At 52.1% G+C, this 12,429-nt stretch overlaps 1 protein-coding gene across 2 annotated transcripts in view; it reads right to left on the reverse strand.

The window, feature by feature from the left end:
* The window catches only part of LOC119966625 (uncharacterized abhydrolase domain-containing protein DDB_G0269086-like), a 229,516-nt gene extending 217,820 nt beyond the window's left edge, over window positions 1-11,696 (reverse strand). For both annotated transcript variants that reach the window (XM_038798629.1, XM_038798628.1), the window contains exons 1-4: window positions 11,593-11,696; window positions 4,607-4,642; window positions 2,509-2,541; window positions 2,335-2,373 (exon numbers count right to left, since the gene is read on the reverse strand). In XM_038798629.1, the coding sequence (XP_038654557.1) occupies window positions 2,335-2,373; window positions 2,509-2,541; window positions 4,607-4,642; window positions 11,593-11,635 (151 nt within the window). In that variant the 5' untranslated portion in view covers window positions 11,636-11,696. The remainder of the gene's footprint in view (window positions 1-2,334; window positions 2,374-2,508; window positions 2,542-4,606; window positions 4,643-11,592) is intronic.
* Between the last annotated feature and the right edge of the window lie 733 nt (window positions 11,697-12,429).

Raw genomic sequence — 12,429 nt, forward strand, 5'->3', positions numbered from 1 at the left:
GGGCAGAGAAATGGCAAATGGAGTGTAGTCCAGACAAATGTGAGGTGATGCATTTTGGTAGGTCTAACACCGAGGGGAAATATACCGTAAATGGCAAAACTCTTAGGAATATAGAAAGACAAGGTAGTCAAGAAAGTATCGGGATGCTTGCCTTGATTGGACGGGGCATCGTGTATAAAGACTGGCAAGTCATGCTCAGTTGTATAGAACCTTGGTACGGCCGTAGTTGGAATATTGCGCACAATTCTGGTTGCCACACTACCAGAAGGATGTGGAAGCTTTGGAGAGGGTGCAGAGGAAGTTTACCAGGATGTTGCCTGGTCTGGAGGGTGTTAGCTGTGTAGAGAGGCTGAATAGATTCATAATGTTTTCATTGGAATGATGGAGATTGAGGGGTGACCTGATGGAGGTCTACAAGATTATGAGTGGCACGGATAGAATGGATGGGCCGGCACTATTTCCCAGGGTAGAGGGTGTAATTCAACAGGGGGCATAGGTTTAAGGTCCGTGAGGCAAATTAGTGGAGAGGCAGATTTTTTACACAGAGGGTGGTGAGTGCCTGGAACGCGTTGCCAGGGGTGGATGTGCAAGCAGGTACATTAACGCCGTTCAAAAGGTATCTTGACAAATACATGGATAGGATGGGTATAGAGGGATACAGCACAAGGAAGTGCTGAGGATTTTGGCCAAGGTTGGTATCATGACCGGTACAGGCTTGGAGGGCCAAAGGACCTGTTCCTGTGCTGTATTGTTCTTTGACCTCTTATGGTTGTCAGGGTCAGAGCTACTCAATTCAGGGGCGGCATTCTCCCCTAGGGTCCCGGCGTAGGGGAGTGGCGCCAAGCACTCAGGGGTCGTGCCTCCCCAAAGGTGGGGAATTCTCCCCACCTTTGGGGGCCAGCCCCGCGCCGGAGCGGTTGCGACCAGAAGACCGGCGCAAAAAACCGGCGCCCCCGCTGCGGGGATGGCCGAAAGGCTTTCGCCGGTCCGCGCATGCGCCGGCAGTGACGTCAGCGGCAACTGGCCGCTGACGTCACTGCCGGCGCATGCGCGATGTGGGGTTCTCTTCTGCTCCCGGCATGGTGGAGGCCGTGGCAGACGTGGAAGAACATAGTGCACCCAGGGCACTGGCCCGGAGTCTGAGCGGGGGGCCCCGATCGCGGGCCAGGCCACCGTGGGGGCACCCCCCGGGGTCCGATCCCCCCCGCCCCCCCCAGGACCCCGGGGGCCTGCTCGCGCTGCTGTGCCCGCCGTTCCAGAGGTGGTTTAAACCTCGGCGGCGGGAGAGGCCTCCCAGCGGCGGGACTTCGGCCCATCCGGGCCGGAGAATCACCGCAGAGGCCTCTCCGATCGGAGTGGCGAGATTCCTGCCGCCGCCACTTCCCGGGTGGCGGAGAATCCCTGCCACGGCGGGGGCGGGATTTTAGGCGCCCCCAGGCGATTCTCCGACCCTGCTGGGGGTCGGAGAATTTCACCCCATATCTGCACATTGTGGAACTGGAAATCTCTGAACTTATTCCCAAAAGACAAACACAGCACCATAGAAGAAGCAGCTATTGAGGTTGAACCTTTAAAAACCCTTCAATAAAATTATATTTGCTGGACCAGATCAAGCAGGTGACTTCCTAACAGACATACTTGTATGGCCTGCCATAGGACACATATGGGCCGGGATTCTCCATTACCCGGCGGGGCGGGGGGTCCCGGCGTACCGGAGTGGCGAGAACCACTCCGGCGTCGGGCCTCCCCAAACGTGCGGAGAATTCCGCACCTTTAGGGGCTAGGCCCGCGGCAGAGTGCCTCCCGCTCTGCCGACCGACACGAACGGCCTTTGGCGCCCTGCCAGCTGCCGCTGACGTCACCCCGGCGCATGCGCGGTGGAGGGGGTCTCTTCCGCCTCCGCCATGGTGGAGGCCGTGGCGGCGGCGGAGGAAAAAGAGTGCCCCCACGGCACACACCCGCCCGCCGATCGGTGGGCCCTGATCGTGGGCCAGGCCACCGTGGGGCCCCCCCCCCCCGGGGTCCGATCGCTCCCCCCCCCTCTCCACATCTGAACCTTCCTTTGTAAGAGTGAACATCAAGGAAGCAGCTCATGCTACGCCAAGAGCATAAGACAATATCCATTACCCCTAAATGTCCCAACATATGATCAGACCAAAGCTGGTGCCACACTATAAATGCCGTCTAATCAAAATGTTGTGCATGGTTTATAACATCAAATCAACATCACCAGTTTAGGCACCAAGAATGTTTTTGTTTCAGTGGAAAGGTTGTTCATAAAAGACCATAAAAGACGTTCACTTTATTCAAACTTCTTTTCAGCCAGGAACTTACTCCATTCAATAAGAGCAGTTTGTTCTCTCTGCAGTGCCTCTGTTAATAGAGAATAAAGGCATTTCAATACAAATTGCAAACTTTTAGAAAATCTAACAGTAGGTTTCAAAGAAAAGAAAGCGTAAAGAACATCAATTATTTTCAGTTCAACCATCTTATCAGCGTTGGACTTACCAGCTTGTGCTCGTAAACTTTGAATGGTGTTTACTATTGACAAAGAAATACGTGTTCAATTCAATTCTTTCAGATCCATGAATTTAGCATTGAAATTAATGTTTATTGCTATCGAGGCACAAGGAAAAATCTATTCAACAAATCATTGTTAATATTGCTATTAAAGAATGATTGTAAATTCACACTGTTTCCTGGCAGCTACACAGGAGTTCTGCTGGATTGTCAGCAAAATTAACATTTGATATCATTCTTCACAATGTATTTCAGAGGTTTTAATTGTGACGTTCACCTGTTCGATCAGAAAGCCATAAACGACGACAGCAGGAAGCTGCTACCTATTCATTCAGCTGCCATATGTAGATCAGGGGTGGGATTCTCCGCCCCCCCCCCCCCCCCCCCCCCCCCCCCCCTGCCAGATCGGAGAATCCCGGGGGGGGGGGGTGGCATGAATCCCGCATCGCCACCTTGAAGCCGGCTGCCATATTCTCCGGCGCCGGTTTTCGGGTTGGAACGGGGTTCACGCCACGCCGGTCAGGGGCAGTTGGTAGCGCCCCCCCCCCCCCCCGGCAATTCTCCGGGCTCCGATGAGCCGTGCGGCCGTCCATTTTTGGCCAGTCCTGGCGGCGTGGGTTACGCATGTTGTACATGGTTTATAACATGAGCCACCCGACACACGACAGCACCTGGCTGGTAAGTTGGCATGGGTGGTCCTCGGGGGCGAACCCTACGGTGGCCTGGCCCACGATCGGGGCCCACTGTGAACGGGTCTGTGCCATGGGGGCACTCCTTCCTTCCGCGTCGGCAAAACAGCTTTGTGTCAAGACGGAATGCCCAGAGTATTGGGAACACGGCGTATTGGGCAGGCCGCTCGGCCCATCCGGGCCGAAGAATCGCCGCTCGCCCGTTACAAACGGGCGATTCTCCGAGCGGCCAGCCGTAAATCTCGCCGCGCCGGTTTGGGGGGAGGTGGGAGAATCGTGTGCGGGTGCCGGGGCGGCATGGCGGGACTCGCCCGGCGCCCTCACGATTCTCCCACCCGGCATGGGGGGGGGGGGGCGAGAATTGCGCCCAAGGGGTTTCCCGTATAAAAGAGAAATGTGGAGATGTTTACTTTCAGTGGTTTGTGAGTCTGTGCAATTCTCTTGCACTGAGGGTCGTTGAATATGTTGAAGGTTGAGTTAGATGGCTCCTTAACTGACAATTATGTCAAGGGTAGAGGGATGAATGGGAAAGTAGGGGATGTGCTGGCACATGGACTAGTAAACCAGAGACCCAAAATAATGTTCTGTGGACCCAGGTTCAAATCCCGCCACTGCAGATGGTGAAATTTGAATTCAATAAAAATCTGAAATTAAAAGTCCAATGGTGACCATGAAACCATTGGCGATTGTCGTATAAACCCATCTGGTTGACTCATGTCCTTTAGGGAAGGAAATCTGCTGTCCTTACCCGTTCTGGCCTACATGCGACTCCTGACCCACAGCGATGTGGTTGACTCATAACTGCTCCTTCAAGGGCAATTAGAATGATAGAATTTACAGAGCAGAAGGAGGCCATTCAGCCCATCGAGTCTGCACCGGCCCTTGGAAAGAGCACCCTACGTAAGCCCAGACTTCCACCCTATCCTTGTAACCCAGTACCCGACCTATACTTTTGGGCATTAAGGGGCAATTTAGCACGACCAATCATCCGAAGGGAACCCACTCAGGCACAGGGAGAAGGTGCAAACTCCACACAGTCACCCGAGGCCGGAATTGAACCTGGGACCACCTGGAGCTGTGAGGCAGCAGTGCTAACCACTGTGCCACCGTGCCGCCCCCAAATTGGGGAATAAATGCTGGCCCAGCTGATGATGTCCATGTCCCATGAGCAAATTTAAAAAAAAAACAATCAGATCAGATATGATCTTATGAAATGGCAAGGCAGGCTCATGGGTCCAAATGGCCAAGCATGGCTTCCAACGTGTACGATACCAAACAAGTCTTTAGACAAGCAGTGGACCAACAAGCCATTACATCAATCAAAGCTCTTGAATCACTGCATTTTCAAAATAGAGCTTAAATTTCTTGAAGACTAATTGTAACATTCTATAACTTACAATTTTCTAGAGTGCTATCGTTGTCCTGAGGTGCACCTAGAAAATAGAAATCCTCAGCATAAATCACAGCATACCAAACGTTGTTATCAATATCAAATCAGAATCAGCGTTGGGGCAAGGTGGAGGTTTGAAGAAGGTAGCTTCAGAGAGTAGTTTTGAAGGAGTGAGAAGGAAATTATATATTACCTCACACTCAGAAGAGCAAGGCTGAAAGACATTGTGGTGCACAGCAATGTGAAATTATTCGATCATTCCTAAAGACCATGGGGCGGCATTCTCCTTTGCCAGCACCAAAATTGGGAAATGCAATTGGGTGGAGAATAGGTTCCGATGCCAAAATCACGGCGGGCCGCCGATTTGACGGGCGACTCTCCGTCACCGCGTCAATGCGTGCAAGAACGTACGCACTGTAAACACCGTTTGCATGTCACTAGCGGGCCTGACCCGGTATTCTCCGGGGCCTCCGCGATTCTCCTCCGGGTTCCCGATGAGAGGGGAACAGGCCGAGTGGATGGGGTGACCCCCCCCCCCCCCCCCCCCCCCCACGGGACTGGGGCAGTGCCCAGTCACGGACGGCCATTACCGCGACCATCTTGCTGCGCACCCATTGACCACCCACCTTGGTCCCGAGTCCTTCAGAGTGACACCAGCTGTATGGGTGCCCCCCACCCCTCCATCCCTGTACCCCACCCGGCTGCCACTCACTGGCGGCCCACCCAGGGTAACACCCACAGTAACCCCTACGGGGGCCGCAGTGCATACTCCTGGTGAGGGCGGTGCCATCAGATGGCACCCCTGGAATTAAGGACGGGCGCCAAGGCTTGAGGCCCTCACAGTGATGAGGCCAGGGTGTGGGGATGGGGGAGGGAGAGGGGCATGGGGGAAATGTGGGGGGCAGAATCTGCAGTACCAACTGGGTCCACAATGTAGCTCGGTGGGCCTGGTTGGGTATGGGGGTAAAGATCATGCTAACACCTCCTGCAGACAATTTATATTGGCATTCAACCAGCAATGGTGGCCTCCCTGCTGGTCGCCGCAGCCGTGGGCGATGCCCTGCGGCTGTACGAGCTGGAGCTGCTCGAGGAGGAGAAAGCTGCAGCAGCGGAGCATGCAACAGAGGGACAGGAGGCAATCGCCCAGGATGGAGACCGAGCTGCCCAACAGGCCAGGGAGGAGGAGGTGCCAAGGTAGCGCCGCATGAGGCCCTGCTTGTACCGGCACCGCCTCACAATTCTGGGACCTGCTGGACCTGTTATGCCATTGAAAACTCCGGCTGAGCAGGGGGACAGTGCGATTTATCTGCCAGATGATGGCGCACCAGGCACGATGGGGGTATGAGAGAGGACACCCGCTCCCAGTGGCTGTCAAGGCGACGATCACCCTGAACCTTTACGCGAAGGGCTTCTTCCAGATGCCGAGAGGGGACCTGAGCGGGATCTCTCAGACCTCGGTGCACAGGTTCATCCGCGGCATCACGGAGGTCCTATATGCCCAATCGGCACAATACATCCACTTCAATGTGGACCGAACCCACCAGGCTGCCTGAGCTGGCCATTCCCTTGCACAGTCCCATCGAATCCCTGGGCTGATGGTGGTGAGGATAGTTGGGGAGGAGTTGGGGAGGAGGTGGGGGCAGTAGGGGCCCGGGCAACCTACAGGGACCCTCCCTTCCCCCCCCCCCCCCCTAATGTCCACCCATTCCCTCCCACCATGCCCCCCTCTCTTCCCAGCCCATCCCTCACACCCATCTGGCAGAGCACGTGGAACTGGGAGTAATCCTGAGATTACTACATTTGAAGCCCTGCATTTTAGTTTACCTGCTAACTTCTTGTAGTCGTGACTTGCAGGTCCTCACCCTTAGCTTACTTATGTCATTGGTACCAATGTGTACTACAAACACTGGCTGTTCAGCTTCCCTCCCCAGAATGCCCTGCAGTTGCTCCGTGAGATCCTGGACCCTGGCACCAGGCAGGTGATTCACGTTTGCGACCACTGAAGGATCTGTCTGTGCCCCGACTTTGAATCCACTGTCACTATAGCCATTGTTTGCTCCCCCCCTCCCCTTCCCCGCCACCCCGTCTGAGAAGCAGAGGCACCAATGGTACTGTGATCTTGTCTGCAGCTGCTTTCCCTTGCGAGGCCAAACCCCCCCCCCCCAACGTATCCAAAGCAGTATATCTGTTTGAGACGGGGATGACATAGGGACTCCTGCATCACCTTCCTGAGTCTTTTACCTTCTCTGACGGTCACCCATTCCATTTCTGCCTGCAAAATGCTCACCTGCAGAGTGATCATCTCACTAAACCTGCTCTCCACAACCTCCTCAGCATTATAGATGTTCCACAGTGAGTCCACCTGGGGCTCCAGCTCCAAAATCCAGTTTGCTAGATGCTGCCCCTCGGCACACATGCTCATTAGGGATGCTGGATGTATTCCTCATTCCCAACATATTATGGACAGGTCTGAGGTCTCCTGCCACGGCTTCCCTCTTGATTAAGCTAGTTACTCCCTCAAACAAAATTTCCTTTAGCTCGGGGCATTGTTTACGTTAGCTGGGAACCTTGTTTCTTAATTAAATGCTTCTCTTATAATTGAACAGGTCGATTCTCTACTCCTTTTTAGTCTCTACCTCAGTGTTAGCCAATGAATTAGTTTAAAAGGTTGAAAATATTCACCGGAACTTAATCATCAATCAGTTGCATTAATTGATTCCACGTCACTTTCTCAACCCGTGTTTGTATTTATCGTTTCCCTCTCACGCTCTTTTGAAATTCCTGCCTTTTCTTGCGCCTTTCTGAACTCGTGGCTCCTCCCACGCTCTTTTCAAACCCCCCGGCTCCTCTCGAGCTCTTTTCAAACGCCCAGCTCTCCTCGCACTCTTTGTCTCTTTCCTTTACTATTCTGTATATCTACCCAGACTGATTCCACGTCCTGGTTTCCAATGCCTATATGGTTTAGCACCCTGGGCTAAATCGCTGGCTTTTAAAGCAGACCAAGGCAGGCCAGCAGCACGGTTCAATTCCCGTACCAGCCTCCCCGAACAGGCGCCGGAATGTGGCGACTAGGGGCTTTTCAAAGTAACTTCATTGAAGCCTCTCGTGAAAATAAGCGATTTTCATTTCATTTCTCATTTCATTTCATTTATCACTGCAGATTCCTTCCTTTACCAGCAAAATTCTGCCATCTCCTTTTCCTTTCTGTGTATCCTTCCGAAATACTGAATATCCTTGGATATTCAACTCCCAGACCTGGGCTGGGATTCTCCCCTCCCCGGCGGGGCGGGGGTTCCCGGCGTGTTGGAGTGGCGTGAACCACTCCGGCGTTGGGCCACCCCAAAGGTGCGGAAATCTTTGCATCTTTAGGGGCCAAGCCCTCACATTGAGGGGCTAGGCCCGCGCCGGAGTGGTTCCCACTCTGCCGGCTGGCGTGAACGGCCTTTGGCTGAATTTTTAGATTTTTAAAAACAATCACACTGATTAAATTGGCTTTGGCACCAGTATCTAACTTCAATCTGACCACTGTACCGTTCACTTCATGTGGTAACAGCCATTAGTCTTCATCAATCTTAATGAAGTTATCAGTTTGCATTTTTTTAAGTGCTGGAGAAATTTCTGATGTCTCCAAAAGATTCTCCTTCTGTGTTATTACTCCAATGATCTTTCATCAGTGGAGACTGTGTCTTCCCTGTACTGATTGGTCTGTGGTTGAGTTAGAGTAACGATTCTGAGCAAAGTGATTTTTTTTCCTGGAACAAAACTTGCCAAACACTAGACACTGTCTTAATTTGTGGCTTTAACCACATCTTTTACACAGAAATACTTTGTCCAGGGGCTGGACTCTCCGTAGCCTCACGCCAAAATCGCGTTTGGCGCGAGGCCGGAGAATCCAATTTTGCACCCAAGTCGGGCCCGGCGCCGGAACGTCGATTCTCTGGGATTTGAGAATCGGTGTGATCACGGAATACGCCGTTCGGCTGGGGGACCCATTGGCATAGGCCAGCCGAGCGAGCCTCCACTCTCAACCAGCCGAGTTCTCGACAGTGTGGAACTAACCTGGTATTGCAGGCCGGGATGTTGGCACCCTGGTGGGTGGGCGGGGGAATAGGACACCAGGGGATGGGGCCTTATAGGTGGCTCTAGCGTTTTTACACCGGAGTAGGGACATAGTCCCATTTTGGGAGAATCCAGCCCCTGATCTTTAACCTGTTTGTTGGTGTGCGAGGAGTTGCAGGAACTTTCCCGCCTTTTTGGAAAAATGGCGGCAACTGGAGTTACCTCCTACAAGGAGACGCCGCCATTACTGAGAAACATTTCAGAATGCTGTGCGGCTAGCCCGTGAGCCTGACAAAACTTAACTGTTTCTTCCAAAGACAGCTCCGATTCCCTCAGCAACCGTTCCCTCAGCTTAATTTCATTCACTCCAAACACAACCTGGTCCCCAATCATGGAAGATGCCACCGCGGAAAGATCACACATTTTAGATTTTAACTTTAATTCAGTGATGAAATGATCTATGGACTCTACTGTCGTCTAAATATCACTACAGTCGCCAAGATCATCGTTTCCATCTCTTGAATGGGGATCAATCAATAGGAGGAACATTTTGCCCAAGAAAGGACCAGCAAAGCCCCCCTGTATCCTCGTCCTTGGGCGACCCGGCCACTCACAGGGGTGCAGGTTGGCTGCAGGTAGCAGCATCTGCTATGCCTGGCAGAGGTCACACTGGCGCGCCATGTCTTCAATGTCCTTCTCTATGCCAGGCAACCAAATGTGGCTACGAGCGAGAATTTCTGTCTGGCCTGGATAGGCAACTGCAACAGCGGCCATCTGGCTGGGGATGGTATTACCACTGTTGACCCTCAACGTATGACTTCATCCTCACATCCGAGATCATGAATACAAGTAAGGTAGGGTCCTAATTGGTCAGATTTATCGTGGTGCCACTGGTTAAGATTATGTGTTTCACTTTGATCAGGACTGGGTGGCGTTTTGTCCAATTCTTCACGTGACCAGACTAAGCTGTCAGGATGCCCAGAAAGTTCAATGCCAGGATGATTTCTTCAGGCACCAGCAGGGCTGCCAGGTCCTGTAGGCGTGAGAGGGGTCTCAGTGCATCAATGTTTGAAAGGTCTCGTACCTGGCCTATGCTGAAAGATGTTATCGTCAGCCCCAAGCAACAAAGCCCACTGTTGTACTCTGGCGGAGACGATTGATGGTATTGGCTTATCTTCAAGAAGGAGCCCCAGCAGAGACTTGTGGTCTGAATTTATTATTGTCAAATGTTGCCCATAAGCATACTGCTGAAAATACCTGATTACAACGAGGCCTTCCTTCTCAAACTGTAGGTTCTGTAAGACCTGTTTAATGTGCTGTAAGGCTGCCTCTGTGGCTCCTAACAATGCCAACGCTGATCTTTTCTAAAAAGCATGTGTAATGGCTCTGGTGTTCAATCTGGGTTGACATAAATCTTGGCCTTTACTCCTTTTATTCAACCCAGCTTGTTCTGGAACACACTTTTATATTTGCCTAAGAGTCGCTGGAAGACACACACCAGCTACACATTCATCGACTGGAACCCATTTTGGACTGTGAAGAGCGGCCTATCAACCGCAGGTGCTTGTAGGGCGACATACATCCCATCGATCACCCTCTGGACCCGGGGAATCTCGGCAATAGCAGTGAGCCCCAATGCCTGGGTATCCTGGTGGGCTCGGTCCACATTGAAATGGATGTATTGTGCCGACTAGGCAGATACGGCCTCCATGTCAGCCCGGATGCACCTGTGCACTGAGCTCTGTGAGGCCTCGGACAGATCTCCACTCGGCGCTGGGAAGTAGACCAGGACTCACAGGTTCAGGGCGACCGTCACCTTGGTGACCACCATCAAAGGGTGTCATCGCCCATTCCCCCATACACTGCACTGACATATCAATGCAGATATGTCGCACTGTCCCCATACTCAACGTCTTGGGTGGTATGCCCGGTCTGGTAGATCCTAAAATGACAGGCACTGCCAGTACACATGAGGCCTCATGCGGCACCTCATTTGCAACACCTTCTCCTCCCTCCTCGACCTATTGGGCAAACAAGCTCTCCATTCTCAGCGGCTGCCTTCTGAAAACTTGTAAATGGAGTTAGAGCTGAATTTTGCCAGTCTTGTGCGCATAGGGAGTATAATAGCAAGGTATTGAAGATGGCGATGGTCTGGAATGCATTGCCTGGGAGGATGGGTATAGCCGGTTTGCCTGACAGCCTTTAAAAAGTACCTGAATGAACGCTTACTTGGGACTTTATCAATCGCGACATGGATTTTAGGGTGCCGGAGGATCCCGATGTGGCGTCAAATCGGCTCCTACCGCGATTTTGGCGTCGGAGGCTATTCTCTGCCCAATCGGGCTTCGCAATTTTGGTATCGGCTGACAGTGAATCCCACCCCTGGTCTCCGTTTGTGGAGACCAACAGAGATTCGTGCCAGCTTCATACTGCACTGCAGCTGGGAGAATTGCAGGTACCAGGAGAATCCAGCTTAAAATGGATCCTGTGTTAAATATGTTCATCTGGTTCAAGTCCCGTGAGGCCATGAACCAGGTCATGCCAGCTGGATTGGACAAGGAGCATCGGTAACTGTTTGGCGAGCCCCGGCGCAAATCCCTTATCGGGCCTCTCCCGGCATAACGGGAGTAGCGACAAGCGCAACATGGTCGGAAAGCCACCCCCACAGTTTCTCGCTTTTATGTCAGATAGAGGCTTTGTACAGAATCGGAAGACCTCAAGGCCCAAACAAGTCAATGGCACTCAAGCACTTCTGTCAACGCCAACCTCCGTTATGACATTGTTCAATATCAGGGAAGGATAAAGCAGGGGAAGTTGAAGAAGTAGGTTTAAGGTACACTTGAAGAAAAAGTTTTTTGAGTTTTGAATGGAAAGGACAGAGGGTAAAGGGGACAAGTTAGAGTCAAGTAATAAAAATTCCTTTCAGGGACTCACCTGCACCACCTTCATTGGGGCACGCTTCTTCTTCGCTATCCATATTTTCCTCCTCCTCTGGTTAATGATGTGCTTTGCTACTGAGGGATTTGCCCAAAGACGTAAGGCCAACCCTGCCCAGGGTGTCAAAATTAAAGGCTTTATGACATATGAGAAAATGTGCGATGAAGTCAAACTGTTTGTGATGTCATCTGTTCAACCATGTTTATTGAACTGCTAATTTCAATGAAAGTAAAATTTCAAACTTTTGTCAAAATCACTTGTGGAAGGTAGATTTTCCACTCGGGCTTAACCTCTTTCAGGAAGCAATCTGGTTGCGGTGGAAGTTCAGCAATCGAGTCACAGAGCGGGATTCTCCTGCCCTGCCCGTCGCAAAAACGCCACTGGCGAGCCGCGTACAATGGAGAACTGCATTGACCATGGGCGGGATTCTCTGGTCGCCAGGCGAATGCGGTCGGTGAATACCGCCCATAGAATCAGACAGCACAGAAAAGCCCTTCGGTCCATGCGCCAGTCACAAATCAATCACCTAACCATTCTAATCCCACTTCCGATCCAATGGCACATAATGCTATGGGCCAAGTGCGAGAAAATACTTCTTCAATGTTATTAGGGCCTCTGCCTCCACCACCCTTTCAGGCAGTGAATTCCAAACTCCCATCACCCTGTGGTAACTTTCCCCTCACATTCCCTCGAAACTTAAATCTATTCCCCGATCATTGACCCCTGTCTACGATCACGTTAGCACAGTGGTTAGCACTATTCTTTCACAGCGACAGGTCCCAGGATCATTGAGTCATAGAATTTACAGTGCAGAAGGAGGCCATTCAGCCCATC

The sequence above is a fragment of the Scyliorhinus canicula genome, chromosome 5, assembly GCF_902713615.1.
Source record: "Scyliorhinus canicula chromosome 5, sScyCan1.1, whole genome shotgun sequence".
In the NCBI taxonomy this organism is placed as follows: Eukaryota; Metazoa; Chordata; class Chondrichthyes; order Carcharhiniformes; family Scyliorhinidae; genus Scyliorhinus; species Scyliorhinus canicula.